The following is a 20,282-nucleotide window of genomic DNA, read 5'->3' as shown; positions in this document are numbered from 1 at the left end:
CAGTAAAATATGCAGACTAAGCCGCAATGTAATATTTTTTCCTTAAATGGGTGTTTATTGAATAGCGGACTAAAACAACTGTATACAACGGGTGTATCTCACATGTACAGATACAGACTAGGCCGCAATTTAATATTTTTTCCCTAAATGGGTGTTTATTGAATAGCGGACTAGAACAACAGTATCCAACGAGTGTATCTCACACGTACAGATACAGACTAAGCTGCAATTTAATATTTTTCTGTCCCCTAAATGTTTTTTTTAATTGCAATGCTCAATAAAAAAGTATGCAATGGGTGTATCTCACTGTAACATACGCAGACAGGGCCACAATCATCTGTTTTTGCCTCTAAATGGTTTCTTTTTATGCAATGCGCAATACAACAGTATGCAATGGGTGTATCTCACTGTAACATATACAGACAGGGCCACAATCAACTGTTATTGCCCCTAAATGTTTTTTTTGTTATTGCAATGCGCAATACAACAGTATGCAATGGGTGTATCTCACTGTAACTTACGCAGACAGGGCCGCAATCAACTGTTTTTGCCCCTAAATGTTTTTTTTTAATGCAACGCGCAATACAACAGTATGCAATGGGTGTATCTCACTGTAACATATGCAGACAGGGCCGCAATCAACTGTTTTTGCCCCTGAATGTTTTTTTTTATTGCAAGGCGCAATTTAACAGTATGCAATGGGTGTATCTCACTGTAACATATGCAGTACAGATACAGATTAGGCCGCAATTTAATATTTTTTCCATAAATGGGTGTTTATTGAATAGCTGACTAGAACAACAGTATCCAACGAGGGTATCTCACACGTACAGATACAGACTAAGTCGCAATTTAATATCTTTCTTTCCCCTAAATGTTTTTTATTGCAATGCGCAATACAACAGTATGCAATGGGTGTATCGCACTGAAACATACGCGGACAGGGCCGCAATCAACTTTTTTTGCCCTTAAATGTGTTTTTTTATTGCAAGACGCAATACAACAGTATGCAATGGGTGTATCTCACTGTAACATATGCAGACAGGGCCGCAATCAACTGTTTTGGCCCCTAAATGGTTTCTTTTAATGCAATGCGCAATACAACAGTATGCAATGGGTGTATCTCACTGTAACATATGCAGACAGGGCCACAATCAACTGTTATTGCCCCTAAATGTTTTTTTTATTGCAATGCGCAATACAACAGTATGCAAGGGGTGTATCCCACTGTAACATATGCAGACAGGGCCGCAATCAACTGTTTTTGCCGCTAAATGTTTTTTTTTTTTATTGCAGTGCGCAATACAACAGTATGCAATGGGTGTATCTCACTGTAACATATGCAGACAGGGCCGCAATCAACTGTTTTTGCCCCTGAATGTTTTTTTTTATTGCAAGGCGCAATACAATAGTATGCAATGTGTGTATCTCACTGTAACATATGCAGTACAGATACAGATTAGGCCGCAATTTAATATTTTTTCCATAAATGGGTGTTTATTGAATAGCTGACTAGAACAACAGTATCCAACGAGTGTATCTCACACGTACAGATACAGACTAAGCTGCAATTTAATATCTTTCTGTCCCCTAAATGTTTTTTTTTTATTGCAATGCGCAATACAACAGTATGCAATGGGTGTATCTCACTGTAACATACGTGGACAGGGCAGCAATCAAATTTTCTTGCCCCTAAATGTTTTTTTTTTTATTGCAATGTGCAATACAACAATATGCAATGGGTGTATCTCACTGTAACATATGCAGAAAGGGCCGCAATCATCTGTTTTTTCCTCTAAATGGTTTCTTTTAGTGCAATGCGCAATACAACAGTATGCAATGGGTGTATCTCACTGTAACATATGCAGACAGGGCCGCAATCAACTGTTTTTGCCCCTGAATTTTTTTTATTGCAAGGCGCAATACAACAGTATGCAATGGGTGTATCTCACTGTAACATATGCAGTACAGATACAGATTAGGCCGCAATTTAATATTTTTTCCATAAATGGGTGTTTATGGAATAGCTGACTAGAACAACAGTATCCAACGAGTGTATCTCACATGTACAGATACAGACTAAGCCGCAATTTAATATCTTTCTGTCCAATAAATGTTTTTTTATTTCAATGCGCAATAATACAGTATGCAATGGGTGTATCTCACTGTAACATACGCGGACAGGGCCGCAATCAATTTTTTTTGCCCTTAAATGTTTTTTTTATTGCAATGCACAATACAACAGTATGCAATGGGTGTATCTCACTGTAACATATGCAGATAGGGCCGCAATCAACTGTTTTTGCCCCTAAATGTTTTTTTTTATTGCAATGCGCAATACAACAATATGCAATGGGTGTATCTCACTGTAACATATGCAGACAGGGCCGCAATCATCTGTTTTTGCCTCTAAATGGTTTCTTTTAATGCAATGCGCAATACAACAGTATGCAATGGGTGTATCTCACTGTAACATATGCAGACAGGGCCACAATCAACTGTTATTGCCCCTAAATGTTTTTTTTTAATTGCAATTAGGGATGATCGAACTTTTGAAAAGTTCGGTTCGACCAGAACACCCGAACTTCACGAAAGTTCGGCCCGGATTTCAGAACCCCATTGAAATCAATGGGACCCGAACTTCTGTAATCAAAAAACACCATTTTTAAGCCCTAAAACCCAATAAATGCCCCTAAAAAGTGCCTAGGGTTCTGGGTCATGCCCCATTAACTATTAATCACACAAAAAAAAGTTCTTAAAAATTGTCATTTTTGATAAAAAAGCCAATTATTGAAAAATTAAAAAAAAAAAAAAAAAAAAGAGATTTTTTTGATTTTTACTTTGGATTTAGTATCTGGGGGGTCTAAAGGGTGTGCATGTGAAGTTTCAGCTCTGTAGAATGTCCAGAACCATGAAAAAAAAAAAAGATATTTTTTCAGTAGAACAGGGATGTGGTTCCTTTAACTTTAACACCTATATGATCTTTTTTTCTGGTTCTGGACATGCTACAGAGCTGAAACTTCACAGGTACACCTTTTAGACCCCCCAGACACAAAATCACACAAAAAAAAGTTCTTAAAAATTGTCATTTTTGATAAAAAAAGCCAATTATTGAAAAATTAAAAAAAAAAAAAAAAGAGATTTTTTGATTTTTACTTTGGATTTAGTGTCTGGGGGGGTCTAAAAGGTGTACATGTGAAGTTTCAGGTCTGTAGCATGTCCAGAACCAGAAAAAAAAAGATCGTTTGTATTAGAAAACTTTAAGCACAGGAATATGGCTTCTCTGCTGTAACACCTTGCCGGTTTAATAGCAGGCATTTTTTTGGGTTCTTTGCAGTCAGGAAAAACATCTGAACTTGTGTATAGTGGTACTGTGCACAAGTTCTGATGTTTTGCCTGCCTCCAAAACCCCCCAAAAAATGCCAGCAAAAACACACCTGGGCATTTTTTTTTTGACGCTAGCGTTTTTTTTGGCATTTTTTGGGGTTCTTTTGAGGCAGGCAAAACATCTGAACTTGTGTATAGGGGGTATATATAGGCATATATGTCTGAATATATACCCCTAGACATATATAGGTGTGATAGTAGCAGAAATATATTACTGTAAATGATTTCATTAGCGCAAGCATTTATTTCTGCTACTATCACACCTATATATGTCTAGGGGTATATATTCAGACATATATGTCTATATATTCCCCCTATACACATATTCAGATGTCATGTCTGACATCAAACATGTCCTCAAAAAAGCACTGGCAGTGGCAGCCCCTGCAGCATTAAAAAATGCTTGCTGGTGAGAAGCCATATGCCTGTGCCGAAGCAACACAGAGAAATGATCATTTCTCTATAGCGGTCACCCTGTTATGGAAGGGTTTTGTCACCCTGCCATAGCAGTCACTGTCAGTTAACCCTACACTACACTACGGTCCCCTGACACTTAACACTTTCCCTACAGAAACTAAATTTTTGAAGCTAACTTAAGTGTAAAGGAGCACTCTAACTACACTAGATATCCCTTTCCTCACACTAAAAATAGCTAAATGACACTTTTAAAGTAAAATTAACAGAACTGCTTCCACTCTCTTCCATGTCCAGTATAACAATGCTGGGAATATGGCGGGGGCGATCTTATATACTGGGGGGCGTATTCACTAATGATTGGTCTAGGGACCCCCTAGTCACTCCAATCACATTCCTAGCATTCTCCTGCCCCCTCAATTGGCTTTTGCTAATGGTTCTGGTCCAATCACGGGCTTTTAAAGCCCATTTCCTGAAGCATTGCATTTTGGGCGGTTCTGGTTGCCGAATTCCGAACTTTTTGGGCAAAAAGTTCTAAATTCGGCCGAACCTCGAACACCCAATGTTCGGGCCGAACCGATGGTGGACCCGAACCGTTCGATCATCCCTAATTGCAATGCGCAATACAACAGTATGCAATGGGTGTATATCACTGCAACATATGCAGACAGGGCCGCAATCAACTGTTTTTGCCCCTAAATGTTTTTTTTTTATTGCAATGCACAATACAACAGTATGCAATGGGTGTATCTCACTGTAACATATACAGACAGGGCCGCAATCAACTGTTTTTGCCCCTGAATGTTTTTTTTTTATTGCAAGGCGCAATACAACAATATGCAATGGGTGTATCTCACTGTAACATATGCAGTACAGATACAGATTAGGCCGCAATTTAATATTTTTTCCATAAATGGGTGTTTATTGAATAGCTGACTAGAACAACAGTATCCAACGAGTGTATCTCACACGTACAGATACAGACTAAGCCGCAATTTAATCTTTCTTTCCCCTAAATGTTTTTTTTTTTATTGCAATGCGCAATACAACAGTATGCAATGGGTGTATCTCACTGTAACATACGCGGACAGGGCTGCAATCAACTTTTTTTGCCCTTAAATGTTTTTTTTTTTATTGCAAGGCGCAATACAACAGTATGCAATGGGTGTATCTCACTGTAACATATGCAGACAGGGCCACAATCAACTGTTTTGGCCCCTAAATGGTTGTTTTTTATTGCAATGCACAATACAACAGTATGCAATGGGTGTATCTCACTGTAACACATGCAGACAGGGCCACAATCAACTGTTTTTGCCCCTAAATGTGTTTTTTAATTGCAATGCGCAATACAACAGTATGCAATGGGTGTATCTCATTGTAACATATGCAGACAGAGCCGCAATCAACTGTTTTTGCCCTTAAATGGTTTCTCTTATTGCAATACGCAATACAACAGTATCTAATGGGTGTAACTTACTGTAACATATGCAGACAGGGCGGCAATCAACTGTTTTTACCCCTAAATGTTTTTTTATTGCAAGGCGCAATACAACAGCATGCAATGGGTGTATCTCACTGTAACATATGCAGACAGGGCCGCAATCAACTTTTTTTGCCCCTAAATGTTTTTTTTTATTGCAAGGCTTAATACAACAGTATGCAATGGGTGTATCTCACTGTAACATACGTGGACAGGGCCGCAATCAACTTTTTTTGCCCCTAAATGGTTTTTTTTATTGCAAGGCGCAATTCAACAGTATGCAATGGGTGTATCTCACTGTAACATACGCGGACAGGGCCGCAATGAACTTTTTTGCCCCTAAATGTTTTTTGTTATTGCAAGGCACAATACAACAGTATGCAATGGGTGTATCTCACTGTAACATATGCAGACAGGGCCGCAATCAACTTTTTTTTGCCCGTAAATGTTTTTTTTTTATTGCAAGGCGCAATACAACAGTATGCAATGGGCGTATCTCACTGTAACATACGCGGACAGGGTCGCAATAAACTTTTTTTGCCCCAAAGGTTTTTTTTTATTGCAAGGCGCAATACAACAGTATGCCATGGGTGTATCTCACTGTAACATATGCAGACAGGGCTGCAATCAACTTTTTTTGCCCATAAATGTTTTTTTATTGCAATGCGCAATACAACAGTATACAATGGGTGTATTTTAAATGCCCCACTCCTAATTAAGATAAAGTCTCTGCCTACAACGGCTGGCTGATCACATAGCAAAAAAAGGTGTCCCTGAAAATTTTTTGGCAAGGTTGGCAACTATGCAGGAAGGAGTGCAGAGTGCTGAACACTTGAAAGGGTCCTGCTGTGGGACTGTACTAAAGGGCCCGTGGCAGGAGTAAAGGGTCCCGGGATCAGTGGTAATGGCCCCGTGACCAGTGGCAAGGGCCCCTGGACCAATTGAAAGGGTCCTGAGATGGAGCCCTTCATGGTTTCTTGCACTGGGGCCCTGAAGGTTCTAGTTACTCCTCTGATGGGGAGTATGGTTAGCTGAGTTTATACTAAAACAACTTTAGTACTTTGGCAATGGATTCTGAAGATTTATTTCTCCACAGCACTTGCAGCTCCAGAGATCAGTTAGGAATTGTTTTACTCATTTACTGTTTGGTAAAGTTATGTAAACACCTTATTGTCCATATAGTGGTCACAAGTTTATGTGTTAAGAAAAACACTGCAAGTATGCAAGAATTATTAGATGTAGTGTCACTCCTTCTATTATGCAAGTGAGAGTTGTGTGACAGACTGTGCCTTCAAAGGTGCTTCAGAGACAGACTGGCCACCCAATTTTCTTCCATACAAAGTTTGTAAAGCAAAAGTGTGCTTGCAGAGACTTTCACATGCCACAAAGGTTAACACAGATTGCCTTTTGGTGAAGGGTATTCATAGTATAATGGTTTGCAGGTGCCAGAACACCAGTTCAAGCCCTGAGGGAGAAATAGACTTAAGCCCCGTACACACGCGTCAAAAATTGGCAGGGAATTTTTGGCCAACGTCCGATCTGCCGATTTTCGGCTTGTTAGTATGATGCTTCCGACAACCGACTTCCGACTTTTCGGCCGAAAAAAATCTGGTGTGCAGACTATAAAATTTTTGTTGGCCGTCAAAACACGATGGATTTTCGTGCAGTCAGTACAGATTTCAACAGGGAAAAATCTGATGAGCAAGACTGGGCATGCTGAGAGAAGAAAAAACACAAAGAAAGCAATCCAACACATGACATCACTTCTGAAGTAGAATTTTGTTGGGCGAGAAAATTTGTGTGCAGTCTAGGCACATTCCAACCAACAAAAAAACACTCTGGACAAAAGTCGGACGATCGGTCGGCCGATAATCGTTGCGTGTGTACGGGGCTTTAGACTACCCCTTCTGCTTCTAAATCACCTTATAATGATGCTAGAAGCCCCTTTCTTTCCTTATACATTTTTTAAGCTTCAAGGCTCTTTATTTCATATTTCATGAGCTTATTTATGCTACATTATGATTTTAAGCGAAGAGGAAATGAAATAGCTTAAGCACTAAGCTAAGTAAATAGAATGGTTTGATAGTGTCTACAAGAGGGTATTTCAAAATGACAGCATGGAAAAATGTCAATGTATTAGGGCCTTAGAAGCATGAATCTATTTAAAGCTGGGATGTTTTTAATTTATATTCATGTATTATACAGAGAGAGAGAAAGAATAATGTTGTTGTGCTATTTATACTATGCGATTTATTAATATTTCTCTGTGTCCATAACTTTGTTTATCATTGCTCTGTGTCTTTAAGGGGCTTTCTCCTGTCTATGCTGAGCTCTTACTCTCACCGTACTTGTGTATATCCCCTCCCCTTCCTTCTCTCTGGAATCATTCTCCAGTTTCCAGTCATAGTGTAGACATCTTTCCATGTGGCTTACAACATTAAAGTTTTTCCACCCTATGAATATCCTCCATTATATGGAACATTCAAAAGGCTTTCCTCGTCTGGCTTCCTCAACATGTGAGTTTATTCATCGAGTTAAACTGTCTAAATCGATGCAAGGGATAAATATAACACCAGGTCGTATAAGCCCTATATGTCACTGGAAGTAAAGTTTATGGTCTTGTAGTTGAATCAGAACAAATGTCATATACCATATTCAGTGTGTTATATCCACTAAAGTTCATTGATATACTTTTTTTCTTGTTTACTTTTCTCCTGCTTCTTAGAACGTGGACATGGCCCCTTCTCTGCAAACTGCATTTTCCCGTCGTTGGTGGATTGCCTGTACTGCAGTGGTGGAAAATCTTTTCTTCTCAGCAGTTCTTTTTGGATGGGGCTCCCTTCTCATCATGCTGCAACAGGAAGGATTTTATTCTCACCTATGCACAGGTGACTAAAACAGTTTCATTGTACACAGTTACACAACTTAGATAGCAGTCTTAGCAGCATCTAAGGGATACCCCAAAAAATATACATGTATATTTATTAAATAGCACACATTTTCAAATTGGAAATTGTTGTAGGTAATATTGTTAACTGAAAAAGGAGGTAAAAATTATGGTTGGTAGGTTTGTGTTGGAAAATATCACCTCTCCACTATTATGTTATCAAAATAATAGTTTTCTATTTACTGTATATTCATAGTTACATAGTTACATATAGTTACATAGTAGTTGAGGTTGAATGAAGACAATAGTCCATCCAGTTCAACCTGTGTAGGTATGTGTGGCCGTAATCATCTCTCATACCCCTGAATGTTCTGATCATTGAGATGTACGTCCAAGAGTCTTTTGAAAACAACCATACTTCCCGCAGAGACCACCTCTTGTGGTAGGGAATTCCACAATCCTGTAGCCCTAACAGTAAAGAACCCCCTGCGTTTGCCTGAGGTTAAAACGCTTCTCCTCTAAACGCATTGTATGCCCTCGAGTCCTCATGCAATCCTTTCGACTGAATAGTTTTTTTTCTATGCTGAGATCACCATTGAGGTATATTATAAATTGCTATCATGTCCACTCTCAGGCGTCTCTTCTCCAGGAAGAATAAATCAAGCGTTTGCAGACGCTCTTCATAATTAAGGTCCTCCAATCCCCTAATTGGTGTAGTTGCCCTTCTCTGGACTCTCTCCAGCTCCAACACATCCCTCCTGAGGACTGGCGACCAGAACTGGACAGAATACTCCAGATACGGTCGGACCAGAGTTTTATAAAGTGGTAGGATTATAGTTTTATCTCTGGAATACATCCCTTTCTTTATGCATGCTAATATTCTGCCGGCTTTGGCAGTTATCGCTTGACATTGCATGCTATTGCTTAGTCTATCCTCTACCAAGACTCCCAGATCTTTCTCCATTTTTGATTCCCCCAAAAGGTTCCCCCCCTAAAGTGTATTGTGCTTTTATGTTTTTAGTCCCCAAGTGCAAAACCTTACACTTCTCCACATTAAACCTCATTTGCCATGTCATTGTAATTTTATCCAGCCTTTCCCTGATTTTACCCTCTGTTAGCCATAGCGGCAAGTCCTGTGTATTGCTACTAACCATATAGTCATGGTCAGTGTACCCCTCCTTTTCCTGTGTAAAGACTGAGGAGAAAAAAAGCGTTCAGCACGGTTGCTTTTTCAGTGTCCTCTGTAACCATCCTCCCATCATCGTTATTTATGTGTGCAATATGCTCTGCCCTAGTTTTTTTGCTGTTGATATATTTAAAGAATTTCTTCGGTTTCTTTTTACTTTCCTCTGCTATTTGTCTCTCATAGTTGATTTTAGCCATTTTGATTTCGTATTTACTTTTCTTATTTACCTCCTTGTATTGCTCAAAAGCCAATACTGTGTCCTCTGATTTATATTTCTTGAAGGCCATTTTTTTTACCCCTAATAAGTTTTTTAACATTACGGTTTAGCCAGCGAGGTTTGGCTTTGTCTCTTCTAAATTTATTTCCCATAGGAATGCACTGCGAGATGCATTTGTTTAATATGTTCCTAAAGCATTCCCATTTTTCCTCTGTGGTCAGTGTTCCTAGGGTTTGGTCCCAGTTTACCCTTTCGATCATTAAGCACAATTTGGGAAAGTTTGCCCTTCTGAAGTTTAGGGTTCTTATGTTACCCTCTTGCCTTGTTATATTGATATTTATGCTAAATGTGATCATCCTGTGATCGCTAGAGCTCAGGTTGTCCAGGACTCCTACCTCCGAGATTAGGTCTGGGTCATTAGTGATCAATAGATCCAGCACTGCATTTTCTCTAGTAGGAGAATCCTCCAACTGAGACATGTAGTTGTCCTGTAAGGTTTCCATGAAGAGACAGGCCTTCTGTGAGTGTGTAGTCCCCTTTTACCAGTCAATGTCGGGATAATTGAAGTCCCCCAATATGATGACTGATCCCAGTTTTGCCACTTTACCCAACAGTGATATAAACAGTGATATAAATTCCAGCTCTACCTCCTCCCTTTGGTTGGGTGGCCTATAGCAATTACTTTTCCCTTTACTTCTTCCCTATGGAGTTCTACCCACACGGATTCTAACTCCATACTCATCCCTTCCATAATTTCACTCATCTCTATCACCCTTACATTATTCTTGACATAGAGACATACCCCTTCCCCTCTTTTTCCTACCCTGTCCTTCCGGTACACCGAATACCCTTGGATAAAAGCCAGCCAGTCATGTGAGGGGTCGAACCAAGTTTCCGTTATTCCCACAAGGTCTATGTCCTCCTCATGTACTAACATTTCCAACTCATCCATTTTATTAGCTAGGCTCCTGGCATTTACATATACCCCTCTTAGTTTTGTGGAAGTTGATAGTGAATGGTAATTATTTTTACTCCTGTTTGGTCTGAGGTTTCCCCGCACATACCCCCCAATTGACGTTATGGAACTACTGTCGCTGCTGACTCTAATACTGCCTTCTGTCCTCCTGACTGACTCTACTTCTGAGCCCTCCCCCTGTCTCCTAGTTTAAAAGTCCCTCCAACTTGGTGGCCAGCTTTCTCCCCAAAAGAGCTTTACCATTCCCATTTAGGTGCAGCCCATCCTTACTAAAGAGCAGGTAGCCGACTGAGAAGTCAGCCCAGTTCTCCAAGAACCTGAACCCCTCCTTCCTACATCAGTTCCTCAGCCACTTGTTAAGTTCCCTAATCTCCTTCTGCCTCTCTGGTGTTGTTCGATGTACCGGCAGTATTTCAGAGAAAACCACCTTGGAGGTCCTATTCCTCAATCTATTCCCTGAGTCCCTGAAATCGTTCTTTAGGATCCTCCACTGTCCTCTTACTTGGTCATTAGTGCCCACATGCACCATGACCGCTGGGTCATCCCCACCTACCTCCGCCCAATAATCTGTCTACCAGATCCACGATGTGCCGAACTCAAGCGCCCGGTAAACAACATACTGTCTGGCTACCGCAATCGTTTCAACAGATTGCCCTCTCTGTCCTCTTGATAATTGAGTCCCCCACTACAACAACCTGTCTAACCTTTCCTGAGTCTTGGCCCCTCTCCTTCCTGGAGCCGCCACTCCCCTGGCAGCTGGGGGAGGGCGCCTGCTCCACCACTGCCACCCCTGAGCTGATATCCCCATCAACATACAACTTGGCAAATTTGTTAAGGTGTACCAACTCAGGACTGGCCTCCCTAGCGCTCTTCCCTTTACCCTTCCTAACGGTCACCTAACTGCCTACCTCTAATGCCTGCGTCTCCTCTACTCCTCCCTCCTCTATGCCAGCCCCTGCCAGCGCCTGATGGGTAATGTCCAAGCTTCTTTCCAGGTTTTTTGATGCTACGCAGTGTTGCCACTTTGTTCTCCAGATCCATGAGCTGGGCTTCCAGAGAAACAAGTCGCTCACATCTTGCACAGCAGTATTCGCCCTCAATTGGTTCATCAAAGAACGCATACATGCAGCAAGAAGTGCACTGAGCGGCATCCCCAATCCTGTCGGACATTATTACCCTCTACTCTATGGGGATAATAAGTAACTAGGGATGATCGAACGGTTCGGGTCGACCATCGGTTCGACCCGAACATTTACTGTTCGAAATTCGGCCGAATTCCGAACTTTTTGCGGAAAAAGTTCGGAATTCGGCATCCAGAACCGACCAAAATGCAATGGGACAGGAACTGGGCTTTAAAAGCCCGTGATTGGACCAGAACAATCAGTAAAAGCCAATTGAGGGGGCAGGAGGATGCTAGGAATGTGAGTGGAGTGACTAGGGGGTCCAGAGGCCAATCAGTAGTGAATACGCCCCCCAGTATATAACATAGCCCCGCCAAATCTCTAGCACTGTAATACAGGGGCTGTGGAAGAGAGTGGAAGCAGTTCTGTTACTCCTGCCTCAAAAGAGTCATTTAGCAATTAGTGTGAGGAAAGGGATATCTAGTGTAGTTAGGGTACTATTTTCCACTATATTTAGAGAAGTTAGCTGGAGACTATACTGCGTACGCACCACATCCCTTATTTATATAGAATTGTATCAAAAGGTATGTTGTGGGACTTTTAAGGTGCAACAAGAATAAATGATGGAGAAAAAGTCATTTTTCATAAAATAATTTTACATATTTTATTTATTCACAATATTAAACAGTATTTTTAAAATAAAAGTATAAAAAGAGAGTCAATAACTATATAGTGCCTGCTCAACATGTTTCGCCATCTCTCAATAGCTTCTTCAGGAGACTGACGGGCATCTTTTATGAGTTATTTTTCTGTACATAATGAAAAAGAATAACATCAAAATTTCAGATTTATACATACATTTTACAATGTTCTTTACATCTTTAAGACATTTAACAATAATGATCATACCATAGAACATACCTCTGAAAGAGTAGAATTGTGCCTGATCTGGAATATGCCAAGATGAATAGAGCCTCTAGATGGGACCCTCAAGGTTAGAAACCCCCATTTTGCATACGATGCATCATAGAGGAGGGAAGAGCTGAGCCAATTGTTTTTTGTTTGGCATGTATTTAAATCTAGATAAACAATATAGATAATGTAATATAAGCATAATGTTTTTTTATACGTATTGTGACAGGAAGTCAGGTAAATCTGTGGATGTAGTCACAGACAGGAGATACATTTCCACCTGGTTTAGAAAATTCACCAATTGCTATAGGGTGTCGGCTGAAAAGGTAGCCAGGACGGCTTAAGGAAGTTGAAAGGCCTTCAGCTGTTCGGAATGAGGAAGTTAAGGCCTCTATAATTTGTCCAAAGGAAGTCTAAGGATTGCTGCCTCCTGATGCTGTGTGAAGCTGGGGAGAGAAGGACAGTCAGATGTGTGCCTCCCGACGCTGTGTGAAGCCTGGGAGAAGGGTTGCTGCCTCCTGACGCTGTGTGAAGCTGGGGAGAGGAAGACAGTCAGATGTGTGCCTCCCGACGCTGTGTGAGCATGGGAGAAGACCTCCTGGAGCGATGTGCGCTGAGGAGGGTAAAAAGTGTTAAGACTTCTCAAGGTGAGAAAATGAACTATTTCTATGTGGAAGAAATAAATGAACTGTTTGCTATGTGAAGAGACAAGCAAAGGGACATGTTCAATGTGAAGAGGAAAAGGGACATGTTCAATGGACATTTGTTGTGTGAAGAAAAAAACATGGACTATTGAGTGTCTGCTGTAGGATCAGCAAAGTTTGCCCAACAGTAGGTTGGAGACAGACTCTGTAGGTAGGTTCCTGTATGTGAGAAGGTAGCCGCCCACAGTGGCAAGGATTTATTTTATTTATGTATATTTTGAATTATGCTGTTTTGGAGCTTGCACTTGTGTGAAGAAAATTGCAAGAATAAAACCTTACACTGTTGTTTTCAACCACTTCTCGGCTATCTCCCTGTGTAACGAACCCTCCCAAGGGGTCATCCACACCCGCCACGAGCTAATCAATCCCCACAGTATATATATATCTTTTTAAGAAATACCTATTGAGTATGACCATATAGTTTTTATATATTTATGTGTGTTTATAATTCAATATACCTGCTTAATCATAATTATGAGCAAGTTTGCACCGATTAAACAGTGTCTCTAACATTATAACATTAGTTCATTTCTTTTAATAACAGCTAGACATTAAGCCCGTTTAATTAACGGGCGCTAGAACATATGGCTGAGCGGCTCTCGCTTATCTCTTTTTTTTTCTAACAACGCGAGAGCCGCATGACATAGACAGCTCTGCACATAGCGTCCCTGTTGCCCTAGCAACAGAGGCACGCGCAGAGCTGACCGAGCGGCTCTCGCGTGCGAGCGCGTACCCGCCGCGTGCCTGCGCACACCCGTCGCTTCAAGAGTTTTGGCCGGCCGCCCCAACTGGGGTGTATGTAGGATATCTATTCTATACTAATAATATGCAAGTGTCTCTGCGTCCGTCCCTGTGTCTGTTGGATTGCGCTACTGCGCATGTGCCCCACGGACAGCCCTTGGGACTGGGGGTGGGCACCATGTCAGGGGCCCCAGAAGTAAGTCACACTGACCTGTGTAGGATGGGGAGCTCCTCTGTGTCAGAGGCTGGGTCCCGGGTGTTGGGGGCTACCCCGATAATGGTGCTCTTCAGGGAAGTTCCTCTGAGCAGGCGGCTCCGGATCAGATCCATATTCCCCGGAGAGTCTACACTCACCCGCATGCTGGAGCCGGGCAGGAGCACCCCGTCATGGGTCAGGAGAAGAGGCAGGCACCGGGGGATCTGGATAGAGCCGCTAGAGGCCATGACCGGCCACACACACAATCCGCACACCGACCGACCAAACTCACTGACAGCTCTGAGTCCGGGCAAAGAGCAGCAAGACTACAACTACGGAGAGCGGCCGGAGACAAATCATCTCCGCCTGAGGAAACCACCGCCATCTTGTGATATCCTACATACACCCCAATATAATCACCTCATCATATACTATACACCCCAGTATCATCACCTCATCAGATATCCTGATGATACTGGGGTGTATAGTATATGATGAGGTGATTATATTGGGGTGTATAGTATGTAGGATATCACAATATATAATGAGGTGATTTCTGTCCTCAGCCCTGTGAGGTGAATTCCCAGTTGCAATACTCACAGTTGGCCAGTAGATGGCGGTGGTTTCCTCAGGCGGAGATGATTTGTCTCCGGCTGCTCTCCGTAGTTGTAGTCTTGCTGCTCTTTGCCCGGACTCGGAGCTGTCAGTGAGTTTGGTCGGTCGGTGTGCGGATTGTGTGTGTGGCCAGTCATGGCCTCTAGCGGCTCTATCCAGATCCCCCCACGCCTGCCTCTTCTCCTGACCCATGACGGGGTGCTCCTGCCTGGCTCCAGCATGCGGGTGAGTGTAGACTCTCCGGCAGGGCCGGAGTGTGACTCATTTTCAGCCCTGGAGTTTCATGCCTTAGACCGGCCCACTTTAGTTCACGACTGACTATATTAACCACCTCCCACCCGGGCCATAGTACATATACGGCCGGGTGGGAGTCTCGTCCTTCTGAATGGACGTTCCGGAACGTCCTTCAGAAGGAGAGAGATCGCGCCGCCGCGGGCACGCGCAGCGGCGCGATCTCGATGTGCCTGTGTCCCTAGGACACAGAGCAACAAGACTCGGCAGGAGGGCCCTGTGATTGGCCCTCCTGATCACATGACGGCTGTGGCACTCTGCAATGATTGGGGGCAATGCTGTGTTCACTGTGCATTGAAAGAGGGCACTCTACTCACTGTGCATTGAAAGGTGGCATGATGGTCTCTCTGCATTGAAAGGGGGCATGCTGGTCACTGTGCGTTGAAAGGGGGCTCGCTGGTCTCTCTGCATTGAAAGGGGGGCACGCTTGTCACTGTGCATTGAAAGTGGGCACGCTGGTCTCTCTGCATTGAAAGGGGGCACGCTGGTCACTGTGCATTGAAAGTGGGCACGCTGGTCTCTCTGCATTGAAAGGGGGCACGCTGGTCACTGTGCATTGAAAGGGGGGCACGCAGCGCTGGTCTCTGTGCATTGAAAGGGGGGCATGCTGGTCACTGTGCATTGAAAGGGGGCACGCTGGTCACTGTGCATTGAAAGGGGGCACGCTGGTCACTGTGCATTGAAAGGGGGCACACTGGTCACTGTGCATTGAAAGGGGGGCACGCTGGTCACTGTGCATTGAAAGGGGGGCACGCTGGTCACCGTGCATTGAATTAGAGGCACGCAGTGCTGGTCACTGTGCATTGAAAGGGGGGCACGCTGGTCACTGTGCATTGAAAGGGGGGCACGCTGGTCACTGTGCATTGTAAAGGGGGCACGCTGGTCACTGTGCATTGAAAGGGGGCACACTGGTCACTGTGCATTGAAAGGGGGCACGCTGGTCACTGTTCATTGAAAGGGGGCACACTGGTCACTGTCCATTGAAAGGGGGCACACTGGTCACTGTGCATTTAAAGGGGGCACGCTTGTCACTGTACATTGAAAGGGGGGCACGCTGGTCCTTGTGCATTGAAAGGGGGCACGCTGGTCACTGTGCATTGAAAGGGGGGCACGCAGCGCTGGGCAATGCTGTGGCATGCTGCAATGATTGGGGGCAATGCTGTGGCACTCTGCAATGATTGCGGGCAATGCTGTGGCACTCTGCAATGATTAGGGGCAAAGCTGTGGCACTCTCCAATGATTGGGGGCAATGCTGTGGTTACTGTGCATTGAAAGTGGGTACACTGGTCTCTCTGCATTGAAAGGGGGCACGCTGGTCACTGTGCATTGAAAGGGGGCACGCTGGTCACTGTGCATTGAAAGGGGGCACGCTGGTCACTCTGCATTGAAAGGGGGGCATGCTGGTCACTGTGCATTGAAAGGGGGGCACGCTGGTCACTGTGCATTGAAAGGGGGCACGCTGGTCACTGTGCATTGAAAGGGGGGCACGCTGGTCACTGTGCATTGAAAGGGGGCACGCTGGTCTCTCTGCATTAAAAGGGGGGCACGCTGGTCACTGTGCATTGAAAGGGGGGCATGCAGCGCTGGTCACTGTGCATTGAAAGGGGGCACGCTGGTCATTCTGCTGGGAAAGTCGGAACTGGTTACTAAAATTTTTGAATCCCACCACTGTATATATGTACATATATATGTGTTTGTATATATATATATATATATATATATATATATATATATATATATATATATATATATAGTGTGAGGGATTAGCTCGGTGGTAGGCGTAGATGACCCCTTGGGGGGTGCGTTTTCCCAGAGAGAGGGCCGACAAGTGCTTGCAAACAACAGTTTGGTTTATTAATGGTGTTTTCTTCACCAGATTGCATGCAGCAAAAACATCCAAAATAAAATAAAACAGAAAATAAATCCTTGCCTCTGTGGGCGGCTACCTTCTCACTCTGGAACCTACCTAAGAGTCTGTCTCCAACCTACTGTTGGGCAGACTTTCTTGTCCTACAGCGGACACTCAATAGTCCATTTATAATCTCTTCACACAAGCATAGTCTTTCCATAGTCATCCCAGCCATGGCAGTGTATCTTCTGCAACTTCTATAATACTTCAATAAGCATGAATCCAATTGGGAAAAGACCACTCCAGGTGGGCTGGATGTCAGGTGCTGGTCGGATCCGTCAATCCGGAATCACATGAAGCAAAGAAGAGATGACCGCACTCCGATATAAATCAAAAATTGGAGTAAAATTTATTCCACATCAAACAACTAGGCAAACTGGAACAACACACTATGGATGCAGGACACAAAGGCAGATGCGTTTCATGACTTAGGGATGTCGCTTACTCATTGCCAGCTTCATTCTGTGTGTGCAGCTACCACAGATAAACCCATACAAGCAGCTGAAAACATTCAAGTTCATTAACTGATTGATTATCTGAATAGGTGTTGGCTACAAGTCTGTGGATTTAAAGTGCACAAACAGAATGGCCCCAAACGAAAACAAATACAAATTCAAATACACAATAATAGTGATATATGTACAAAAATACATAAATTTCAAAATATTCATTTAAAGCAAAAAATGTGCATTTGTGTTGAACAAAACTCAGTATTATTAAAATACATAAATATAATCGTGCTAAATAAACCTGTATACAATATATGTATATATGTATACGTATGTGAACTGTGAAGTATTCAATGTATAAAAGAATTTAAATGGTGTGAGTATGTATCAACAGATCGATACTCGATCAGAGAGGTTTTCTAACCGATGTAAATAAATCCCCAATATAGTGATATAAAAAACGAAGTACGTGTGCCCTGTTGAAACAACATGTGAAAAACATGTGAAAAATATATGGTACTGGATAGACTTCGTACATGAAAACACTGTTTAAAGTGAAAAATTGTAAAAAAGTGTATATATATATATATTCAAAAGAGAAAAAAAATGTATATATATTAAAAAATATATATTAAAAAATTGTATATATATATATATATATTTCTATATGTGTGATGTTACATAATTAAATTTAAATTTAAAAATAAAAATTAATACATGTGAAAAATATATGGAAAATTCATGAAATGTGTATAAGAAATATTTAAATAAATAAATGTGTATATATAATGATTAAAAATATCATGTTTTGAACTGATTCAATGTAAAATATATATACACATATATATCATGTTTCAGTATATCACAATTATGAAGACCACATAGAATATCTTGCGTGTTAACACAAGATATACTCTTTCAATTCATTCCACAAACAGTGTTTAAAACCATAATAAAGAAAAGAAAGAACTCACAGTGTTACAAATGTTATTGGAGCTAATTAGCAACCCAGACATATATGATTCTGTGAGAGGGGGATAAAGACAGGGGAAGGTTAGCCCATTAGATTGCCAAAAAACCCCAGATATTTGAGATCGGTTTGTGTATGGGAAATAGTATAGAGAAACATCCAATTTAATCCAATTCTAGCAAAAACACAGATTCTAAATAGAACCATAAAATATATCGGTATATAGAAAATTTCTAAACATAACTAGTCAGATTATAGATTATGGATGAAAAAAGTCATAATGTTTCTATATGCTCAATTGCTGAAAAATGTGTATTGAAAAAGCTACTATTTCCCATTTCACAAGGGGAAGAAAGGAAAAGATTATGAAATAATCTTCTTGGACGAACCTATATTGAGGTAGAAAACAGACTAGTGTGCTAATTGTATTGTAAATATATATATTCAATTATGTGTTAAATTTATTACACTGAAGAACATATCTATACAATATAAGCCTGTCATATATATTTGCACAGCAACTTTCCTTGTATGGATGGCTCATTGAAGCTATATGTTTTAAAAATAGATACAAAGAATATAAAGGAAATGTGATATGGCCACTTAAATTATATGCATAAACATATAGATATATATATATATACACCATATGTCTAAACATAACCACATTTTTGAAATTTCTTTAGTAAATATTGGCTTTAAATGTCACCTATCAAAGTCATGTGTGATATGGATACTTGTTTTAACATATATGGAACGTATATATCTTTTAATGTTATGTGTAAAAATGTGTCACGTCCCACTCGAAGTTCAAGCCTTCGGGTATTCGTGTACGGAGCATAAATATCCAGAAAACCTCCCTTTTACAGAGGATCTGGAATAAATCTCCTCCTCTCTTGGGTTTTAGAACTTTTTCTATGATTTGAATCATTAATAGTGAAGTGTCACCTCCATGAAAGTCATTAAAGTGACGGGCCACATTTGTTGATTTTACACATCGAATATCACTTAAGTGCTCCCTGAATCTGTCTTTCAGTTTCCTAGTAGTTCTACCTACGTACTGTTTCAAACAGCCTTTGCAGGTGATCAAATATATAACATATTCTGTATTACAGTTAAAGAATTTATTAAGTTTAAAATTCCTCCCACTACTTGAAGACTGAAAATTCGGGCTTTTCAAAATGTGGGGACAGGTGACACAGTCCTGCATTCCACATTTGAAGTTGCCCTTACAATGTAACCATGTGAAGAGGTGGTTTTTGTAGAAAAGAGGCTGGGAGACAATGTATTTCCCAGTGTAACCGCTCTCTTTGCTACAATGTTCACACCCTTGTTTAAGATGTTATCGCATATTTGATCTACATGCAAAATTGGCAGATGTTTCTTAATAATGTGTTTTATCTCACTGAATTCCAAGCTATAAGGAAGCGCTAAAGTAACAGAAAATATATTTTTGTTTTTATTTTTGATATTTTTCTTTTTGTGTGATTTTTTATTTTCTGTTGGCACCCTTGAGCTATTAGAATTAGACTGATAATCTACCGCTATTTGATTAGTTGCTGATGAATATAATAAATCAGTACGGTTCCTCTGGAGGGCCAGATGGTATGCTCTGTCCAGCATCCATCTGGGATATCCCCTCTGGAGAAACCGTTGATACAGATGGACCGATTCTTCCTTAAAGGTATCAATGTCACTACAAATTCTTCTAAGTCTAAGGAACTGTCCTACTGGTATACCTTTAATTGTGTGGAGAGGATGTCCTGACTTGGCATGCAATAAACTATTACCCGCCTGGGGTCTTCTGTATAAAGTGGAAGTGAC

General features: G+C 41.5%; 1 protein-coding gene across 1 annotated transcript in view; it reads left to right on the top strand.

Annotated features, from left to right (window-relative positions):
* SLC43A1 (solute carrier family 43 member 1) overlaps positions 1 to 20,282 on the top strand; it is a 1,050,749-nt gene that overhangs the window by 40,488 nt on the left and 989,979 nt on the right. The window contains exon 2 of the mRNA XM_082268121.1: positions 8,010 to 8,172. Coding sequence (XP_082124247.1) covers positions 8,019 to 8,172 — 154 coding nt within the window. The 5' untranslated portion in view covers positions 8,010 to 8,018. The remainder of the gene's footprint in view (positions 1 to 8,009; positions 8,173 to 20,282) is intronic.

Source organism: Pelophylax lessonae (genome assembly GCF_965119305.1).
Source record: "Pelophylax lessonae genome assembly, chromosome: 9".
Classification (NCBI taxonomy): domain Eukaryota; kingdom Metazoa; phylum Chordata; class Amphibia; order Anura; family Ranidae; genus Pelophylax; species Pelophylax lessonae.
This window is presented reverse-complemented; position numbering and strand designations above follow the sequence as displayed.